This window comes from Nomia melanderi, chromosome 3 (assembly GCF_051020985.1).
Source record: "Nomia melanderi isolate GNS246 chromosome 3, iyNomMela1, whole genome shotgun sequence".
NCBI lineage: Eukaryota > Metazoa > Arthropoda > Insecta > Hymenoptera > Halictidae > Nomia > Nomia melanderi.
The window spans coordinates 14,600,810-14,625,043 of record NC_135001.1 but is presented as its reverse complement, the minus strand read 5'-3'; the positions used below and the strand labels follow the sequence as shown (position 1 = coordinate 14,625,043).

General features: G+C 35.9%; 1 protein-coding gene across 1 annotated transcript in view; it reads right to left on the bottom strand.

Moving 5' to 3' along the window:
* LOC116431716 (alkaline phosphatase) overlaps positions 1-7,120 on the bottom strand; it is a 424,481-nt gene extending 417,361 nt beyond the window's left edge. Inside the window, exon 1 of the mRNA XM_031987530.2 lies at positions 5,452-7,120. Within this exon, the coding sequence (XP_031843390.2) occupies positions 5,452-5,542 (91 nt within the window). The 5' untranslated portion in view covers positions 5,543-7,120. The remainder of the gene's footprint in view (positions 1-5,451) is intronic.
* Positions 7,121-24,234: the final 17,114 nt, after the last annotated feature.

The window sequence follows — 24,234 nt, the reverse complement described above, 5'->3', positions numbered from 1 at the left end:
AAGTTGTAGATTTCAGCCGTAAAACGATATACAACTACAGAGATCGCAACATCGACCGCGCCAAATTAAATTAATATCAGGGTGTAATAAATTATATCATATTATTCAGGGTGTAATAAAAGTTACGTAACAAAGCTGCCAATTTATTTAGCCTTGTCCTTTAATCAATAAACAATTTTCAATAGATTCAGCATTTGGAATCACCCATTCTATCTCTGAACCTATTTTCTACTCGATCATTAAAAAAAAACTTTTATAGCAACACTTGTTCCTATTTTTTATGAATATTTTTTTACCTTTTATGTGACAAACTTTTATTATTTTAAGTTTACTTAATACATTTTAGTAATGAGTGACGTAGCCCCAAGAGGTCATTAACTTATAGATAAAAAAATGTGTTAAACATTTATAAAACAAAGTAAAAGTCGTTAACTTTAAATATATTTAATAAAAAAATGACATTCTAAAGCAAAATTTATTGCAACAAGTCCACAGACATGAGAATTTTCCTGAAATAGTCTGCACGGATTTACATGATTCATAATTATAGGTCTATAAACTTTTAAATTATAATACGAATCATGTAATCAAAACTAAATTTACTAAATGCTAAATTTACTACTAACTACTAAAAAAATACGTCAAACTTAAATGTGTCGAAAATAAAATAAAATTTTCCGAATTTGTACGACATTAGCAATGTACACTTAAAACGATTTTGATTGGTATTATTTAATAGTATTTTTAATGCGTAGCCCTCCATATTTGCACGGTACGGTAAATCGAAAAGAAATTACTGAAAACAGCTAAAGGCAATGATGTACGTCATCGCGTCGATGTAATGTAATTACTTAGCGACCCTTAATTAGTGAAAATATAGAACGAAATGGAATAATCTACGCTTCAAACAGAAAAGTTATACAAATCCTCATTAAAATTTCGCCGATGCTGTACGATTTGCATCGTACAATTAGATCACGAAAAAATATACCTATTATTTCTTTTCTAGGAACGGATTTAACGATCTCCATAAATTTGTTTCGCGGTGAAATTAATTGCGGCCTATTTATCTCCCGCGGGTTGCACGAGGTGGCAAAACGAATAGAAAGAATGTTTCGATATATACAAGATAGGATTACAGAAATAATCCAACCGATAGAAAGATAACTGAGAGAAAGAGGGAATCGCAATTCTGAGTATTTGCAAAAATTTGCAACAACTAAAATACAAATTTCCGCACAGATTTTTCGATTTTACTCAATTCAATACAGTCAAACTTGCAGAAAAAATGAGAACTTTTATCTTGTTTGAAGCACGATAGAACTCTTAACAGAATTTCCTTTTAATTTTCAGGAAAATTTAAGATTCACTGATTAGGCACAGAAATTTATATAATTATTTATAAATTTGATTCTTTTGGATTTTTATTAATTTTCTTGTCGAAAATGAAATCACAGTGAAATTTTTGTTTATTACAACAGAACATTTATTTATTTGCTTACATGAAATGTACAAAATTTTGTTTTTATTTATATTTATCATGCGTACTGTGATTCGAGGCATGTGTTTTATTATAAAATATCCTATAAATATTTTTCTAGATTTAACCAATATAATGTTGTGTTATAGATGAGATAGCGTTACTAAAATTGTCGACCGTTAAAGCTTAAATTTCATTACTTGCTTGATTATATAAAATTTCCGATAATTATGTATGCTGTAAATGCACAAGCGCAGCTGGAAATGCACACTAAAATTAAGTGTCTGGATAGCTACAGTTTGTTACCGTTCAGTTAATTGGTTCAATGGCGCTAAAAAGAATTAAACGATCGTTTTAGGACATCCAGGAAATTGCTTTTATTCTCTGCCGAACTCTGATCCATTTCCCGCGATTCAGCCGTGATCCTGATCGTTTTCCTATTGAGTTTATTTAAAGCCCATTAACTTGAACCCCGATTCTTCTTCCACTTTGTGATCTCGCGTTGTCGTGGCGCCGTTTTACAATCTGTAAATCGGCTGTCGATATTCGAAAATCAATTTTCCAGTATCCTTCTTTCTTATTACTCTGGGAAAGTGGTTTAAAAAATAATTGCAACAAGTCTGATCAGGCTTTAAGAATTCATTACTGCGCTGTTAAGCAAATGAGTCGTTAATTGTATAAGTAGAAGGAACAACTATATACTTAATATCCGCATTTGCCAGTTAGTCTTCGAAACCATTAACCATAAAAAAAACTACAGTCTATAATAACTAAATTGTATGCACTTATAACATAAAATGTTTACAAACTTCCATTTACATTCAATTGAATAAAATATTTAACGAATTCAATAAATTGTTATATAACACTCCACCTTGTAAATAAACTTTTAAACTGCAAATTTGCATGAACATCAGCAGTCTAATGATTATACTGCGCATTTTTACACATTTATGAGAAGCTTGAAAGTACAATATTGCACAGGATGCATATAATACAAAAAAATATGTGGAACATCTAATTTGTAGTAATCTACTAATATCAGTACACGTCGCTGTATTAAATGATAACAATAATAAGTTATCTGAATAAGTTGAATAAGCTTTAACACTGACACTACCGGACGAGTCAAATTGGCCCACTTCAGAATTTTTATTTTGCAAGTGTTTAAATTATAAAATCGTTCTCGCGGAAAATTTTTAATTAAATTTGAGTATATGTACCGATACAAGATTAGTAGACTCTTCGAATCTCAAGAAACGTGTTGTTCTAATTTTGCTAAAGAATTGAAAATAAGTTACTCTAAATTCCCGGTGGTTTTAGCGTTAAACAGATTCTAAATAAACGAATCCGTTATCCAAGAAATGTGGTTCTCTTTATGATTCGTATTTGCTAATTAATCTCCAAAGCTGCGAATGTGCTTGAGGACCCACAATGCATAACAATATAAAAGCCGTTTATTTATGAGAACAAATCTTTCCTTTGACCACTATCGCATGTTACTTTGTGCATAATTTCTTTCGCAGATGGTCGCGATGAAAACAGCGGTCTCCGGCCATGAAACAACCATCGAAGCGAAAATATTCCCGACAGTACGATTTGATGAGGCGTAATTGAAAGCGCACACGAACGCATGAACGCGGCTCATTTAGCCAAAAAACGAGCGCGCGACCCTCGCGAGCGTTCAATTATTGACCAATGAAGTAAAATAAGTATTACGAGCCAGCTGTTTTCGCCCGGCTAAATCTGCCCTGTCCGTTCTCAATTGTTTCCTCCACTTTCTCGGTTTTATTTCAAACTCGTTGGAAAACATTGCGCACGAACAAACGAGAAACAATATCAATTTATATCATCCGTGAGATTAATCCTGGAAAACAATTAAATCTCCCGTTTCCGTTCGAGATATCGCAATTGTGCGTGTCTGTTAACGGAATTAGAGTTTTATTACGATTGTACAAATAGCGTCGTAACACAAAATTCACTTCAATGTGACTTATTGAGTACTGGATATCTCGTTATGTACAATGCATAACTTTATTAATTACCACGCCTTTAAAAGATATTAAATTTTATCTTTGTAATTTAATGTATATTTACCTAATTGTTTATTTTATTTATATTTATCGCACAGTGGCAGTTTGCGAGTTGACAGCATCAAAAACCGTGATCTATACGGATCAGATTTTTTGAAATTACCTGGGACGGAATGTGTGAACACATCACAATCAATGTCGCGTTAAATACTCCATTTTAAGAGTATTTTAAAATTAAATTCATTTCTGAATGTATGTTAGATTAGTTAGATTAGAAATTTTGATGTATTCAAAGTACTCGTCAAACGCGTGACATCTTATTCTTATAGAGCGATATTTTGAAGAAAGTGTGATGTAGACATTCTGAGAAATTTACGAAGTTATAATAGTTTAAAAGAAACGATCGAGTTAACCCCTTAACCAGGCTAAAATTTTTAACACGCTTTTCTCCAAACTGCTTTTCCGTTTACGGTAAGGTTGAAAACTTTGGCTCCGTTTGATTAGTTGACTTGAAATTTTGCTTACGGACTCTTAACAAGATTCCGCAACTGCTGATAACGCTCCATTATTTAGTTATAATGAAGGTAAGTGAATATTATGTAATTTTAATATTTTAGAAAAGATCTCAGATATCAGATAAATTGGTTAATACAAATAGATTTAGTTGCTTAACTTCACTTATGTTAAAAAAAAAGTATAAAATATAGTATTAGGAGAGAATCCGAAAAATATACTTACAAATTTGTAAGATTTGAATACCTCTTTTAAAAGAATTAATTAATTAGAAACTTCTACCGTTTTTAGCTTACTATTAATAAAATTTGTTTTCTTGTACACCGACGAAAAGTTTCAAACACTTTTCGTTATCTTTGATTTTTGTTATTGTATTATATTATTTTTCTGCGAAATAAATATATTTTAATTGTATGTTCCATTCCCGATTACACAATTCTGTATTGTTTAAATTCTACGATACGATTATATTTTGAGTGAAACATTTATTCACTTACGAGGCACTTTACTTGTTTCGGAAGCATACCAAACTCCAAACTTTCAGACGATATTATACAGGTAACTCCCATATGATACAGTAGTTATATTCGTAAAAATTACTGTGTCCTGTAAATTCGTGTTATACAAAACCAAGATGCAGTACAAAAATTGGAGTTAAATTCCAAAATTATAAAAATTGCACTACCTAATTTGTCAATTATAAAAAATATGTTACGAAATCAAAGTAAAGTGATCATTTTCTAACATTAATTAATTGAAATTTATGTATATACAGTATGTATTAAAATTATATTAGTATTGAATAATAATTATTCTGTTTTGCTTCTGTGAAATAACGTAAATCTTATAGTAAAAAATACAAAATAAAGTAATTCCTTAGTTTTTAGAACCAATCCCATGGTATTTCTATTTACACTAATGTCATTGTTCAACGTTAATTAATTGCGACAAAGTAGACAAAAATTAACATACATCACTTAGTATTAGCGTAACATTACTAAACCATAAAAAATACGTATCTTAAAATAACGTTAACATTAAATAGCGCACTTGAATCTCTATTTTTTTCTTCACTCTAACATTTTATCCCCTATGCCTCCTTCTAAATCATCTATATCTCTACACTCTAATTTTGACACGTTTACTTCCCCCCAAGAGATTTTTACCATCTCTCTTCTTACAATCTTATAAAACAATTTGCCAACCGATTACTCGTTGTCTCGTCAGTAAAAAAATACATTGTTACACCAACAGTATCCTCAAGCCCCAACTGTCTCACAACGAGACCCTGTCACTTAACGCTTACCCGTACTGCATCTCAAATCTATACACTAAAGAGCATTCCGAAGAAAAAAAAAGAAATCCAAATCCCTCGTAGAAAACTCACGACTACCCGCAGAGCTAAGCCGCGCGAACAGCTATTACCTTGTTCGCCGGCCTGCGCGAGGACTATCCCATGAATTGTCAGCAGGAGGACGGTGAGCCCGAAGACACTGTACCGTGTGTAGCGGCGCATCTCCGAAAACGAGAAGGGCCAGTCCCTACGTGCTGTCCGGATGGCCCTTCATTACCCCTTTTAGCGGATGTCCCCGTGCCAAGTGACTGTCAGCCGCAGAGAAAGTAACCCGTAGATGCGTTCTACGACCTGTAGCCGTGTGACTCGACGCGTACACCACTCGGACCGATAACCGTGGCTAACCAGGTCTCTACGGCGCGACGACATTAACCGATTTCACGCTTTGGATGCCGAACGATCCGCCTCAATTCGCAAACGTGGAAAGGAATGATCGCAGCTCCCCGCTTCACTTAACACAGTTATGATCGTCGATTCGAATCAGGACGTTCGTTGGGCCTAGTGAGCTGAACATCTTCCTCGAATCGATCATCTTCCGTTACAGATTTCCCCGCGGGATTCGTTGTATCAGCTTCCGTTATAAACTCATTCCGTGCCCAAGTTCATGCTGCTTGAAACCGAGAGGGAGAAAGTTACGAGCGAAGATTCAATTATGTTGTCTATGGAATGAGGATCGAACGTTGCTATCGGAAATATAACGCCGGTCGATCAGTCCACATCAAATATCAGCTCCAAGCTAAATGTTAGTTTCCACTTTGAACCTTCTTTTTGCCGCTTTTCTCTTTTTCCTCTCTATGTTGATTAATTTCCCGCACGACAGATCCCGCCGTTCACTCGCAGCCAGTCCGCGTTTCACTTCACTTACGAGATCGGGTTCCGTCACCGTTAACAGCGACCCATCAAAGCTGCGGAATTAATTCGCCGCGCGAACCGGCCATCGGCACCCCGAAATTTTTCAGCGACGCGAAACGTTTTTTCGCTCGGAGGCGTCAAAGGTATCCTCTTACCATCCAATGAGAGCAATCAGAGTGTCCCCCGTCCCCCTTGTTTACCGAAAATCTACCAGCGACGTATACAGGGAGAATCGCTTTTCATCAAGTGGACCACCCTCAAAGATGCATCTCGCGCTTTAACGATCGCGCGTTTTCCACTCGCGATCCGCTAGCAGACGATCTATGCCGAACAAATCGAGGATTAACTCGTCGACTATTTCGTTGCACGTATTCCTTTCTCTTCCTGTTTCCACAATGTAATTGTTCTCCGGAAGCGGAATATCCCTCATGAATCAAGGCGCAGCTGGATCCTAGACAGAGGACTGACACGTGGTTGAGACATTACTCTCGTTCGAACAGTAACAGCAATTAACACTTCATACACTTGTTCTACTTTTTTTTCAAACACTCTGTTGTTCTAGTTGGAACGAGCTATGAATCTCGCGATAGATCCACGGATCGACGCGCGGTTATAGTCGGACAGCGTGTCATCCTTCACCGTCGATCATCGGAAGAGACCGCAGGCCGATGAAGAATGACCGGAAGTGAGACGCGAACCGAAGGAATACGGAGGGGAAGAGAAAACGAAAAAGAGAACCGACCACGAGAGAGCAAGGAGGGAGCGGCTGCACGCGCGAAAACGGCGAAAGCTCACTGGCGGACGAGTGCAGGCGCAATGCCACGAGCGTTTCGATAAACTTCGCCGGGGTGGTTCGTCGAAACGCGGAGCCGAGCAGAGACGGCGGTAGCCGCGCGAACCCGAATGAACGGATCATGAGACTCAGCTGCCGTTAGGCGCCTCTATCCCAGCCACTACCATCGGTGGAACGCCTGTCCGGTTGCGCCGTGGCACACTGATCCGACCGTGCCACGCTGATACCCACCGTCAACCCCCATTTGCCTGTCACTATCGCTCCCCAGAACGTGTCATCCTTACTTTTTCTTTTTTTCTCCATTTCATTTTTTACTCTGTTTGCTCGTTTGACTTTTATTTATTTGCCCGTTCAACGCCGATCACAATTTTATTCTTCGCGGTTCGCGGATCGTTTGGTGTAGGTATTACCGATCGCGTTACAGTTAAATTCATTAACGCGCTGTATTGGCGGAAATTTGGGGAATACAAGGTTTTGTATAAATTTAATAATTAACCTGTTCACTGTGTTTGATCAAATTAAACAATGAAGGGTGCACTTGTCGAACACGAATAAAGATTTTTATTTTTTAACGATATATCAAATTAAACCTGAATACGCCTAGGATATATTTTAATGAAAAACCAATGCAAAACAAAGAAGTATTACACGTTTATTTGAAAAAATAGAGATTTCATCTTTGAAAGAATTAACTATCAGTTCAAGCTTTAAAATGACGTGTTTGCTCGTCAAACGCAGTTAACTGGTTAATTTTCTAGATGGCACATAACGAACAAACCAAATTTTATTGGATCCGCGAGATGCAAGAATGTTAATAGGGAATCGCTGTGAAAAATCCTGATTGGTAGCGGAAATTATAGTGATTATGTCAAAAAGTAGAGCTTAAAATAAAATATTTCACTGCGGAACGCTTCAAAAGTGGAACTACACGGTATAAAAGCACATGAAGCAATGACTAATCACGAAGTGTAATATTTATCTACAAAAAATATCGGACTGAAATCGCACATTTCCATTACAAACATTGTCTAGTAGGCGTAACAGGCGTAAGTTCAGTCCGCCCCAACGTTGGAATCAGCGAAACTCACGGCGACAATCAAATCCGCACCGCCACGGTCATAAATCAAAATGGAGCCGAATGAGAGCTAACGTTGCCTCGAATGTAACAGAACGCGGGCGTCTAGCATTACAAACCGGATCCGCGCGTGTATTAAACTGAACCGAACAAACCGTACGGGTGATCGTCACGCTCCATCAGTTGCTATTGCCAGGGGCAATGAGCCGAACACGTGATCGTGGATGCAACCCGAAACCGTAAAATAACGTCACCACTGACAGTACACTGATTTCATTCAATACCTCCCAACTAATTCGCTTTGCCATCCAAGTAATTGCTTTCGTTCGTTCGAGTATTATGCATGTTACATCTGTAAATTACAACCCAGTTTGCTTCAAACGAAATCCCAAAAACTTCTCTTCATCGTCCGTCACTGGATATTGAAAACGTTAATCCATCTTGTCTGTTCAAACAAAACGTAGGTTCACATGTTCGCTAACTGCGTCACATATTTATGACAAACGGCATTTTGTATTTTACGTAAATACAAGAAAATTATATATAAAATCGTGACGCTTTTTCTGAAATTTTATTCTTCTTGTATAACGACTATATATTACATTTAATAAAATATGGCAACTGCAAAGGGTGCCGCTGAGACAAATGCTGGTAGCGAATGTGTTAAAATAATTACCGAATTGTTGGAACAGAGAAAGATTTTAACTCGGAACGACTAATGTTATTTTAAGTGTGCTTACTTGTTACGTCTTACAAGGAGAGGAAACGTTTTCGACAAAAATGAATTTTCAGTTTGTAACTGTAATAAGACGATTAGAAGAAGCCCATTACAACAAGGAGTCGTAGCAGCAATGGTAGAATATCTATGACGCTGAAGGTCGTAAGTTCCGAATCTCCATGCTTGAAATCCTTTTTCTTCCTCTGTTTTTCTTTATAAATAACTTGTATTTTATTATGGTAATATTATTTATCATCTTATTATAATAACATACAAACTTGAAACTCATTTTTCTCGAAAACGGAAGACCACTGTCAAAACAGTGTTATGTCAAGCTCTTTCCTTATTAGTAGAACATTCATTAACTCCTCTAATTACTATAAAAACGATCTACGAAAGAAATATTTCGTATATACTTGAACGATTCAATACCACGTATAACACAAATAAATAAAACTAATTGCCAAAGTTCCGTCACTACAGCGAATTGTTCGGACACTGGCAGATTTGGTTCTCTTCACAGTAAACGGCACATCGTAAATTTGACATAAAATTTATGTGACAAAATTGTACCCTGATATAGGGTGCGCGATATGTGGAGATACGGGGGCGTTATGATGCATGGACACGGCGCAGAATTAATGCAATAAAATATCAACGACGCGCGCCCCTGGAAACAACGAAGCGTTTAGTGACGCCTTTGCACCTTCTACACGGTGTCTACGTTATGTAGTTGCCGAAAGCTGAACGACAAAAGGTAAGAAATAATTACTTTCGATTACTTTCCCTTTAATTTTCATACTCGTATATTTTTTTTATATTTTTGTAATAACATAAATACTAGAATAAGTGTTTCGCCATATTGTTCCAGCTGCCTTATTTTCAAGCAAACACGACGCTCGAAGTTCACACGTGTTTATTCATATTTATGCAACCATAAAGGAAAGGTGGTAAAAATTTCACGAATCCCGATACCACGGTTGTGCACAGATTTTGCATAATGGGGTTACACGTTCACGAAATTTATGAATGAACTCGATTACGATTCGTGTTTAGTACGCCGAATGTACCGGTGCCACGTTATTTATAAGCAGAAAAAGAATGAGCAGCGCGCAAGCACACCGGATGCAATTTGGTCGCGTTAAATTCAGCACCGGGCACTTCCTGCAGTTTGCCGCGCTGATATTCGGCCTAAACCATTTCATGTTTACATAGTGTGTCCGTAAACGCAACCAGGGGATCACAAAATCGCCGAAACGATCCAATATACGTGTATACGATCCTACGCGATTGTCTGGTGAAACTTTGTCAATATGCTGTACTAGTAAAAACAGGAAAAAGTATACTGGCTTCATATCATAAAAACACAGGACGCCTGAAATTTGATTTTCATTAAAAAATATGAAACGAACCATGACTAATTCATTGAACTGGCATTAGTATATGTGATTGATATGAAAAATTCGTATTTTTGATGAAGTGAAATAAAATCGATATAATCAAATAATTTATAATACTATACATATAACAAGAACGGCTGATAAAATCAAATGGAGTATTAAATGTCACTATTTATCATTGATTTATATTTATATTGTATTAACTTTATCACAGTCACATGGAATATATTATGGCCATTTATTAAGTATCAAATTAAAAGTGAGAAACATGAATATGTATTTACTATGATGTTAATATATCAAAGTTAAAAATGTTTTATTTGTAATTTGATATAGTATGTCATCAACAAAATATTAATTGGCAAGTATAATTACAAAAAGAGAGTGTTCATTAATACAAGTATGCACAAAGCTGGAATTCTTGTACGATAATGAGGACATAAAATGGTCGACAGAACATAGAAATACATTAATAAAAAAACTTAGGAACAAATGTAATATTTTCTACAATTTCCTTCAACAGTTTTACATTAGACTTAAAACTTGATTTAATTAAAAAACTAAAAACCAACTCAATGAATGGTACCTTATACAAATAACTACAAACTCGAAAAAGGACGCAGTTTTAATGTGGTCGTTCCACTTCAATTAATCTACCTGCAAATTAAAAATATTTGGATACGGCTTATCAGAAATGTACGCGCGAGTGAACAATTTAACAAAATAAATGAAATAAATGTTCTTGCCTCTAAAAGTCGAAGCCTCTAATAATCGAAAAAAACTTCTACGTATACAGACACAATTAACATGAGTAAGGCTAATATAATTCTTGTGAATTAATTTCTAACATACCACAGTTAGACACACTTTATGCCATAGAATTTCAAAGATGCATTGTATAAATTTCTTACTTCTCCATTTTCTTCTCCTTCCCCTTAAATTTGCACAGTGTCTATCTCACAATAGTGAGAATAATTTACATTTTATATTATAAATGAAAGAAACTAACACAATAGTAATTACTTTTAAATATATATTTCAATTTTATATTGCGCTAAAATTGCTGTATTATTATAGTTTTAGCCACTACATATCCACAAACGAAAAATTTGAAAAAGAACCTACTACTAATTTGTGGGTAAAAAATTGCGATTTCAATTTGATTTGTAAAATCATTAAATATTAGAACTTTCTCTAAACAATGAAAAAACTGTGTAAACTAAAAGTTTGTAAATTTTGCTATTTCTATCAATTAAAACATAACATTTTAAGAACATATTCCTAAGATATTACACTTTGAAAAAAGCGAGAAAAAGATCGATCTTTTATCCTTCCAAAAGAGAATGCCGCTTGGAATAATTTGAAAACAAAGGAAAGCCATAATTTGTTACCTTCAACTTTTATCTCGTATTGTCATGTATTAGCTACCGAAATAAGTTCGTGCAGTTTTCTTGTCAGCAATGAATTGAGGTCCAATTTCAATTAGTATTTCACTGGTTTAATGAATGAAAAGGGTATTAGCAGCAAGTTATGTTTATGCCGTTGGTATTAAATACGATGAAACAATTTTGCAAAAACATTCTCTGTGTTTAAATTTTAATTTAAGAAGCCGTGCGAACTTTTTCTGATACCTAATAGAATCACTTCTTACATTTTCCCTAAAGTAAAATTCTCTGAGATAAAATTTTACGTAAAACATGTGTACGCAGAAAAACTAACGCGTATTATTTTTCTCTTTTGTTTAATCGTGAAATCTAATATCAAAATTTTCTCAGAGTAAGCTAGAACGCCGTATATGTGTAGATTACATATAGACGAAACAAAATACAATGTTCATTACTGTTGTATATATTCTTACTATTGATTATATCATGAACAGTGACATTAAACTTGCACGTACACCAACCAATAACAACCACCGCTGAATATAGCCTTTAATTAAATATTAGTGAATACGGGCCAGGATTTAATTGGTTATTGAAATTAACACACATCGATTTACCATGAACACGTTTCGATAACAATGCACGATCCTGCCCAGTTCGTAAACTCTAATTTTAAATGTATAACGTTTAACCTGCACTACGTTATTCATTTCCTCTACTTAACCTGTATTATCGTATTATCTGCCATCCAATTATAGGGTGAATTCGTAGGATTTATTACCTCGTTTGTTTCTCAACAAAAACTTACGTCTAAGGAATAAATCTATCTCTAAGGTTTAAGGCGTGTCTCTATTCCGGATATTACAGAAAAAGCTTGTTTCTATCCACATACATATTTAATAGCCCATTCCTTTTTTTATACAGTCTTGTATTCTGTTGTTTCTCTTTGTTCCGGATAATCGTTAATTATTTGTTACTTGTGTCTGTATATTAAACAATAGAATTATTTTTGCGTCACATTCGCCTTTCATTCTGTATGTTTCGATTAACTAATGAAAGGATTTTGTTTTAAACAGATTGTTCTCTGTAGTTTCTTGTATCAGTATTCTGTGAGTAAAATTGGGTTAAAGTTGACGTAGAAGACAAACTTATGTGCAAATTGATTGTTATTTTAAAGGAACGTTCCATTTATGTCCAACATTTTAACAAATAGATACTTGCTAATTATGATTCTTCTCTCTCAAGTTCCGTTTTTTCGGAGTTTCTAGATCATTAAGAAGTTTTTAACAGCTGTAATATGTTTCTATTACTATATTGACGTATTATTTATTAACATTTTATAGTAGTCGGCAAAGAATAGACTTCAAACGAATATGGAACATTGATCTTCCAGTATTTTAAGATGAAGATATCACTGTTCTTTGAAGAAAACTGCTACATCGAAGATTTTTTAATTTTTATTGAGAATGTCAATTCCAAAGAGAAGTTCAATATAATTTTCATTCCCTTCAAGACACCCTCGAATGGGAGACATAAAAGATTTCCTTGGACATCCAATCACAGTATAAAATCCTTTCTTGCATATTTTCTTGTATGAACAGGACCTCATTGTAGATTTGATGCTTCATGCACTTCCGTCGAAGAAAATCGGACAGTCTATGATCTGTTGAACGAGCAATTTTAATATAAACATTTCAATTTCCCAGTTTCGTTCAAATAAATATAAACTTCATATTCTAGATTAAATACTAACAAAGTTACATAAACGTCTAATATCTATTTCTCATCAACTACAAAACTACCATAATAAATATACAGCGCATTATTATCGAAAACCTATTAATAACCAAGTCATCTAGATAACTATTAGTAACCAAGTTATTAAATATTTTATAACGAAACGTACAATTTAAAATAAAGTTTTACATTTGATTCAACTGAAGTATTAAATTATGCGATCAATCTACCCCTTTCTCAACATCATCTGCATTAAATTGCAATGCTAATGGTGCAAATAAAGAGCAGAACCATAATTCTAAAAAAACTGAACATAAAACAAAATGTGACAAAATCCTAAATGATATCTACTACATAAACATCGGTTGTGATCTGATCAGCTTGCCAATGGCCTCATTTACCGAGCACCCGGTACATACGTATTCCCGTATTCCAAATATTAATACCGCCGGAGATTAGGATCCGAAATTAGCTCGTAAACGCGTTTTTGCATCTCAAACGCGACACGAACTCGTGCCAGTGTTAGCATGGAACTCCGTAGTCATCGTCCGATCCTCTTAGGGAATTCCAGATAATTCACGGTCAATTGGTACTCTCGAATACCGCGCATTACTCTCCGGAGTACATATTTCACGAATCCACTTGAAATCACCAAGAATTTCCAGCTCTTATTCAACCGAGTTTATTCTCTCTCCTTTTTTACTCTGCTTGAAAAAAATTATTGCGCATCTCGACACAGCCGTGCGCGACCGTCCGGATGAATATCACGCACGGTGGAAAGCTATCAAATGGTTGGTCACATTTTCGCCTCTTTTTTCCGCGAGATATTTGCAGCCAAATCCGTGCCGAGCCGGACCTTGATGAGCGACAACTTTTTAGGATCACGTGTACACACGTGTACAACCACATCCTCCATGTCCGTTCAAGAGTGCGTTTATACCCTTATCATTAACACATTGTTGATCGGTCACGAGCTAACCATTTGTACTCGTATGTCATGCTGAAAATGACAATACAAATTTGTGATAAAACGTTGAATTTTACTTTGATAACAAAACATGAAAACTTGTTGGTTTAGGGAAATATTAATTTACATATATGAATTTGACTGTTGTGATTTAACTATATTTATTAGAATTTTAATTCTATTGTAATCTATACATTTAAGGTCACATTCTCAGGTATTTAAAAATTTTATTTCACAAGACATAAAAGCAATTTTAAACTTTTCATAGATATTGTAGTAAAACATTGAATGTATATGTCTGTGCGTTATATATCAATCTATGCGTTAATATCGTTAATAAATAATAATGAATTTATGACTATAGGTTAAGACGTATTAAAATATTCAAACCCTCGAAAGTGCATAGGTTTTTCTATAAATACTTGCTTCTATGAGAAACAAGTTAGAGTCTGCGTCTATTCGTAGTTTTCGTGAAAAGTTTTCCAAATGATACCTCGTCTTCCGTTATACTCTGGCAAGCTAGAACTTCGTTTTCAATTTTCTGGTAAACATCAATGAAATTTTCGAGATAATAGACAAAAGATGTAACCAGAATTTGAAGAAGTTAAGGATTAACTGGAGGAGAAATGGAACCGACTAAGTAAGTAATTTCCAATTTAAAAGTAAAAATGGGACATTAACGCGAAATCAGAAATAAACATCAAAAGTAATCAATAAGCCCATAAATGTGTTCATAGTGAAGAAGTATAATAATAATATAACTGTTTTAAACGAACAGAAGCTACAATTAAAACTATCTTACATTCAAGACATCTTCCACATTAAAAGTAAAAAAGACGAGAAATTAATTATTTCACCTATTCTACGTTGAATAAACACAAAAATTATTTTGAAAAACGATATACCATTGTTACAGAATGACATAAAATTATCCATTCCGAATAAACTGTCACGAATTCAGATCATAGTTGAATTCAACAAATTGTTTGTCGGATTGGTCGGAAATTCTCGGATACTTCCCTATTTCATTTGACAAGCATAGCGAAACACAATTGCACCCTGAATGGCAGGCATCCTTCGAATCAATGAAATCGTTGATCCCGAACAGAATTCTATAGAATTGGCAACCACTTTAACTTTCTGGAATATTAAACCATTTTAATTTAATACGAACAGGCTACGTCCGAGTTTTCGTATAACATGGTTTTTCCCGAAGTCGAGGACTCGACTTTCTGCATTAATAAGCAACTATCGTTGGAAACCGGAGCGAAAGCGGGAACAGGGCGCGCACGTACTAGCCGCATAGATATATCAATACGCGGGGGAGTCGGACTTCGAAATTAGCTTGTGGATCGGAGGCTACAGTTTTAAATGTACCAAGAGTCGGTCAGAGTCGGCTGTCACGATGTGCTTTCGACAGGAACAGCTGCATATCCACTACAAAACATGTATTCTCCATTCTGCTGTCGAATATGCAGGAGAGACTCTTAACAATTCATCAATGCCGACAGTTGCGGGCTTTACTTGTACCCTTACCTCGACGTTTTACGATCTCTCTGACAGCTAGGTCCGACATCTATAATGCCCGCGTCGATCATCACGCGATATGTGTTATCTCCATCGCCAGCATTTTGGGAGAATCTCTTCGCAGTTTGCATTCAAGAATATACGCAAAATGCAAAACCCTCGAATCGCACGGTTGACTCTTTAGGAAGTTCTGACGGACTTTTCCCGTTGTGCATGAATTTCTCGAAATAGTTCGTGTGACTTGTTTCGACAAAGTTTAAAGTCCTATGGAACATTCAGACTACTTCTGAAAGAGTTCTACCTATTTTTTTCTGTTTGAATATCAAACAAGAAGTGTTTCAAATGTACACGATGTTACGTATTATCAATCATTGAACTACGTTTTATTGGAAACTCAAAACTTGGAGTCCTTAGTGACTTCATCTTACTGTGATATATCAACACGTTGAGTGCCGCACGATTTTGCCGAGAAAAATATATAAAATGAAAATAATAAAATATCAAATTATGTAATCGAACTGCGTTATTATTATTGCAGATTTATCTCGTTGAATGTCACTGCATTGGGTAGTGTTACTTGTAATATAGAAAAGTTTTCTAATAATCATTGTTTAATGGAATGAATTATAGTAATTCGATTTGGTTAAGGTCATCGGTGACCTCCATAGCATCCAACAAAGGGTTAACCTTGTTCTTCAGCTGTGCTTGTTTATGGATTCTTTATGTATATACAGGATAGCTAAAACGATCGTTAACTATTAGAAACATATATGATTCTCGTATACAAATTTAAATGTCCCATATTAGTTCTTAAATTTAAACTTCGCTTCGAAGACATTGACAATTGAAAATTGACAATTGACTATTGTTAAACCATTCTGCAACTTTCAAAACGTTAACGCACTTCTCTTTTTTCTGTAAGATTCTGTTTATCTTTAATCATTCCTTAATTCGTATTACTTTTACAAATATAAGAAGGTTCCATCGTAAAATAATTCAGTTAAATTACAGCAATTTCGAAAACAGTTATTTTAAAGTCAACACTTATTTATATGATAGATCCCCTCTTCCGTCCCACGAATCCATCGATCTGGAGAAATCCTTTCAGTGCGAAATTTCGCACGTTTACCGTCGTTTAATGATAAATATTCCCCAGGGAAAGGCAGCTTTATCTCTCTGTTGATGAAGTTGCACCATCCGTAGTTGCAATACCTCCACACCACATGGAACAATGTCCTTAAGTAGCTTTGGAAACAGGGCGCGTTTGCCGAACGAATTTTGCAAAGAAACAAAGATATATAACCTCTAATTACGAAGACAATGCGTAATTAAAGAAGTAGGAAGAAATTAAAAAACAGTGAATTCTGGGAAAATTGTAGAGTAAAATACACCATGCGGATACATATTTGAGGTGAAAAGTATTTAAGGTTGTAGCAATTGAATAGAATCGTAACTTAAATATTAGTCCACCTACAGGCAGCACAAATTATGCGTTAACAGTATTTATCAGCAATTAAATCTTTAGCATGTTTTAAAATAAATTCAAAGCATGAATAAATTCCTTTCATTTCAAGCTTACCTTTTGTAACATCAAATCCGTGAAGTTTAAATTTTGGAGCGTTAAGCACACCCACGCGCACACGGACACGCTCACGCGCGCTTTTCTACACCAAAGAATGAGCGGAAAGTGTAGAATAAAACTTTCCTGTTTGAAACCCAGTCTCTGAAGAAAATTCAGCTTCGAAATTTGTCAAACACACCTACATCTGTTCAAACCAGATTCCGTTGAGAACGAGGCTTTAAAGTAAAAACTGTATCCCAAATTTTACTTAAAATTCCATGAAAGTAAATAAATATAGAGAGCATACACATTTCAAACTTATTCTACCGCATAGAATCACATCGTACTCCATTAAACCATTAGCGCAGATACTCGTACGTCAGAAGTACGTCAGAACTCGACGTGCAAGACCCATAGCCTCGAATCCGCAGAAAAAGGAAAATTCGATAAGTCGATCGTTGAAAGTTTCGAGCGCGAGGCGTGACAGCCGTGCAAACACCTGGACCACTGCGAGATGACAAATGTAAGTCAAGAACAGATTCCCGTAACCGCGGGATTCGCGCTCGTAAAAACATCGGGGCCGCAAACTAGACTCCACCCGGGAGTAGTACTGATACCCGCGTGATTAATTAAATGCACGGCGATAAGTCCGTTCGCCGCGGCGTTCGGTGGTCGGAAAGTACTTCATTGTGATGACAGAATGGATCTGCCGGTAGCAGACACCTGTAATTCAAGATGGTGAACGAGAGCAAACCGGGGCATTCAATCACCTCTCGACAGGTCGACGAGGCGGCCGTAGCCGCAGCCGCAGCCGCGGGCGGCGAGTTTCCAATAGACATTTAATTACCTCGAGCAACGGATGGCGTCGCCTTTAAATTTCGCGTGAATAAGCGCGAAGCAGCCTTGCTTACTATTCGCGTTTCACGTTAGTTCTATTGACTAGCGAACTAAAAGTGCACAGAGGCATGGCTATTATTGGTGCGCGGAATTAACAAAGGATGGAAGCGAGATCGAATGCAACGGAGTGAGACGAAAATATAGAGAATTTTGTTTTCTAGTTTCGCTTCCATCCCTTGTTATTGTCGTGCGCCAATAATAACCATGTTTCGAAAGCCGAGGCGGCTCAAGCATCACGAGTGGAAGAGTCCCCTTGCCCCTGTCCACTTGTAGCTTAGTGGCGGATGGAACTAATGTGAAAGGCGAATAGTATAGTACAGCCTCGACGAGTTAGCAGACTGCCTACAAGCTGAAAAGTCAGAGGGGAAACGGGACTCACCCAATCACAATGTTAGGACCGCCTCTGTATTCGACGTGTGGTCGTTATTGGCTGCGCGACAGTAACGAAGGACAGAAGCGAAGCTAAGTACGACGGAGTGAGATGTAACGACAGAGATCAAAGTTTATAGTGCCGCAAACTTTGTTCTCTGTCGTTACATCTCACTCCGTCGCATTCAATCTCGCTTCTGCCCTTTGTCACTGCCGCGCGGCTAATAACCATCATGCGTCGAAAACTGAGAGTCCCCAGCCCCTCTAAATTTTCTGCTGCGAGTAGTCTGTCAATTTATCGGAGCTACACTGTACTTCGAACACCAACTCTTCCTTGCCTCTCTGCGCCGCTACTTTCACGCTGACGTCGAACAGGGAGGTTTGTCCCACGCACATGCATATCACATTCGCAACCCGATGGTCCCTGCAATTCGTCAATGTGCAAAAACACGTAAACCGAGGGATTTGATCGATTTAACGTGTTCCCGGTTCACGTTTCTGGAGTGGCAATGGGCAATAGTGTTTCCTCGTGTCATGATGGAACGGTACGTTCAGAAACGTTCGAACGTGGATCTTCGTACCTTATTGCGAATTCTTATCCTTCTTATGCGTCGTTGGAGGGTTTAGCATGTTTGGTATACTGGTGAGTTAGATTTATATATTCTTCGGTATTCGAGTATTGATGGCTGGAATAAGAATCTAGAAAAAGAAAAGAAGGAAAGAGGGACGAGAAAAGAAGCAGGAGGACGAAATTTGTTCTGAGCCTGCCACTGAGCTCAACAGCAAAATTACTTGACAGAAGAGACATTTAATAAATACTTAAGAAGACCCTGTAGTAAAAAGTTTAATTTCTTTCTGTTGCATGTTGTCCAAGAATATTCTGCAAGAATACATAATTAGAAAAGTAAATAACCAATACATGCCTAATGCAAGGTGAAATCATATGAAAATGCAAAAAGCAATTATCGATTTAAATTATAAGAAAATAGCGATTAAATAACAATAGTATGATAGTAAATACATGTTTATATTTAAAAATAATTACTAGGTTTAATAATGATTGAGAATGTGAATTTCGTTGACGACAATTTCAATATAATGGCGTGATTTGAGTGAATTGACGGAAATTGAGATTACAAATGTTGTATTGTTTATATGCTAATATTTAGGTATTTATCATAACTAAATATTAATTTGAAATAAATGAATCAAAAACAGGTTAATTAGATTACTACTGTCTTCATATCGAAATATTTTAAATCGTCTGAACCGAAAGAGCAGGAAGTCTTAACGGTCGAAATATTGTTAACCCACTTAAATCTTCATTTTTTGTATATTTGAAACTGCTAGTGGAACATTTCTTATACACATATAAAAAGAAATTATCCGAGTTTTGTTCTCCTAAAGATTGAATTAATTCAGTTAATTTTACAAAAAATTTAAAGTTTTACAGAAATTATATCCATTCGAGTGAAACAGCGCTCAAATACTTTATAGTCGCATAAAATGATAGTTACTTCCAATAACTCAGGCACACAATAAGGAAGAAGTAAAATAAAACAAATGAATGTCATACATTGCATAAGGTGACTGATGCGCCATAAAACACACGCGAGGTCAAACGCAAATATACCATCTCACCTTACATAGAATAAAAACTTAGAAATAATACTAAAATTAGATTTCGTTTCAACAACTATGTGATATTCTGCGCGCATATATATACTTATTCCAAAATCAATTGTCCATACGAAACTTGCTTTTAGTTAAACTTCTGTTCACGCATTTACGGTAGTTCAAATCACGATTTCGTCACAATTTCTCTATCAAAAGGAATAAGAAGACTGAGAATCTTCCTCAATCTCACTTACTTTCGGCCACCACGCACAACGTGCTCACAAAGAACGTCATTTTTCCTAGGTTGTAAAGTATCGGCATAAAAAGCAGCCGATGTTCCGCTTTCTCGATGGATGTCCTGCCGCAACCACAGTCTGGATGCGCGAACATTTTCCTTTTCAACATCGTTGATGAGCCGACAGGAAAATAAGGGAGCAAATAGAATTTCTAGTTAACGAGGAAAAATTGGGATTTGAAAACTTCACGAAATTCAGGCAAATATAAATATAGAGGAACAGAATTCTTGGCTAAAACTGGCATGTTTTGAATGTTTCGATGCCTAATTTGACGTGTCTCCGAGTATATCTAATGTAACCCGTAATAATCAAATGTCGCCGATCAAAACGATGAATGAAATATTTACTTGAGTAATAAGAAAGTCCAGCAGATCACGCGCGTCCACGTTGTTAACGGTGGTCCGCAATTTTTTGCCGGCAGTAATTAGTGCACGTCATCGAAAGAGTACATCCACGAATATCCCTAAATGTCCAAAAATACAAACTTTTCCAGCCCTGTTGACGCGTCCCTGATTAATATTTCATCTGAAAAATGAAGCTCGGCAACGTTGTTTTACCTGTGGAGATAGATTCGCGCGAAATTTTGACACAACTGAAAATGAAACACATACGTTTGTACCGATTAATCCTATGCAACTACAAGAATGTAATCTTACGTGAGCAAAATTATTTTCAGTCCAAATGAACTAGACCGATTCGATACTATGTATAATAACTGTGAAATACTAAAATCTCAGTGGTTGAACTAAATAGATTTGAACAAAGTGTTTTAGATTATCCAAACATTAAACGTAAATTGTTAATTTTTTTTTCCTTTGGAGTTGTATTATTACAAGAAAATTTATGTAATAAGTTAGCTATTGTAGGGATTAATTAAAAAAAAACAACAATAACAGAGTTTATTATTGAAAACAAAACTCAAAACTATGACAATTCGACTCATTGACTCAGATCTATTCACTCGCTAACTCTTACAGAAAAGTGAGGAAGATTGGCTTTATAAGAACGGAACAAGAAAAATTGCAACGTCACCTTTGCAGGATATTTCAGGGTCACTTCACGCTCAAATATCTACTGCCATGATATGTAATATTTCACAACCGGTAACCTTTGTCTAACATGTTTCTTCGTATCACTAATATTTTTTGAAATAATTCGGTATTCTCAACTCGGTCATTATATATATTTTTCTCAAACGAAACCTATTTGTATCATGGACGCCATTGAAATTTCAACTCATGTTTATTGGAATTTTTTTACTCAATTTAGCGAGTTGTATGCACTCTTTCATTTGTGCGCAACAATTTCCAAACACGCTGTATAATACAGCAGGACATCGTTTATCAAAGTTAATTTTACAACATCACCAAACACATTGATCGTCATAGTTCAAAGAAATTATTGTGTTAATAAACCGGAAATGATGTTAAGTCTTGAGAATCTTCTCAACTCACACAAAGATTTCCTCAAAGATCTGCTCAAGGATGCTCTGACTTAAGAATTAATGTTTGGAGATTTTTAGGGGTGGATACTTTTTTCCTTTGTTTTTGTCGTTAGCAAAATCTTTCAAAGACATTCGAAGCCTTAGGGGAAAGAACCGAGGGCAGTATCGGATTTTTACAGATTAAAACCTCAATGGTCCTACATCCGGTGAATTGCGGGGGACACCGGGAACTTTCGGGGGTTATTCCTGAGGTCTACGGATCTCCGGGCTTTAGGAACCTATTTCCAAAAGTCCTGAAAATAAAGTTCCAAACTGAATCCCTGAGTATTGGATTCGTCACTAGGCTTATTGGATTTGTCACTACAAGTCATTGAATTCAAATCTATGGGTATTGTATTTGCCTAACTTGATTTTCTGAACTCCGACTAATTAGAGTCAGAATTCTTTAATCATTAAAATTATTACAGCCTGCTATAAAATTATAAAACGTGTGGATGTTCGAAAAATTATATACCATTTAACGCACTGATTGGCATGCCAAGCTCACATGATAGTACACATTATTGTATTATTCGCTATACTGTATTTGTAAGATGTGTATTATAATATATTTAAAACCTGCAAAAAGTAATTGTTAATATGAAGGACGGGTGACTTATAATACTTACATGCTATAAAATAAAACATACTTTCGTGTTGAAAATACTATATGATTAAAGGGAAATCTAGACTTTCTTCTTCTAGCATACTGAAGCGACTATAAATTTAGTACACAAACTTAAAATTCTGTTTTGGGTAAAAACTATCCTATTACATATGAACGATTGTTACTTTAATAAAGTCGATCATTGAAATCAGACACGATATTAAACAGTTCATTTAATATAAATTATAATTTGTATAATAGCCACTATGGTGATATATTAACCATAGTTCTCTGTTGAGTGGCTCTATCTGTGACAGAACGATAAAATGTATAGCATTGGCCACAACCTTAAGATACACACCATCCGTTGTTTGAAAGACGGCACTAGGAATGCATGAGGATCTGACACGTCGCATCACTTAACGTACTCAGCAGAAAACCCCATTTGCCCCTGTGCCGTGACAAGTACCATTTTCCAAACAACGGACGGTACAGATGTTGCAGCTTATGGAAATTTTTGTCTAAGACTTCGGGGATTCTCAGGACTCCAATACCATTTCGGTGTCGCGCTCGATGTTACCGATAATACAAGATTTTAAAATTGTTAGTAGGAATCGAATTAGCTAAAGCTAATTGATAGCTTCGTGCTATCGAGATTGCCCCCAATCTCGACAGAGCTCGCCGAAGTAGACGCGATATCATTGACACTATCATCGAAAAAACTGCCTAGTTTATTCGTTTGCACTCGATGATATTGTAGAAACCTTGTTATCTCGATGATAAGGTATCTCCATCTCCTGTGAAATGCGCCAACTTTGCTTTCTAACAGTTCAAACATTTTGTCATAGATAGCGTCACAGTCATTCCGCGTAAGCTTCCACATCGGTACCGTTTGTCTACCAGTTTTAGAGTTTTGCCACGGATGTCGCTATCGATCAAAATTGCAGATTTTCGAAAGCATATCATTTTGGCCATATGCTAAATACAGAACGGCAAGAATTATTCATTGTATTGGAAAGCATATACACTATACCGAAATGAAAAGAAATTTCCGGAAACTAATGTTGCCTTTCTTCAAAAGACCGTCGGTCAATATCAAAGATCACATTGTAACGCAGAGCTAACTGAGATTTTCTAACTGAGAAAGATTCTTTTATCATTAGCAACATAAATTCGGAAAGATCACGAATCGATGGGAACTATTTTTCTGATAAAAACAAGACTAAACGCGCTACAAATAGGGTAATGAAATCAAATAAATCAATAAAAAAGGTTTAACTCAGTAATAAAGCTTCTCCGAGATTCAGTAAGAATGTTTAGTTCATGCGTATATGAAATATAATAATATTTTCAGAAGAGCAGTTGTATTACTGTAGTATTCAGTTTATCGTATTCTGTTTCATTTGCGATCTTCGTTTATGCGAATCAGCCAATATCAGAAGCGGCCGAAACCAAGGCGTCAACGTTCATCGCGAGTGGTCGTGTCCCCTTGCTACACTTGTCCCTTCAGTTCTTTGATCAAGTTAACAAACGTCGTTGAAGGACAATACCTCCAAGGGTATTTTATTCA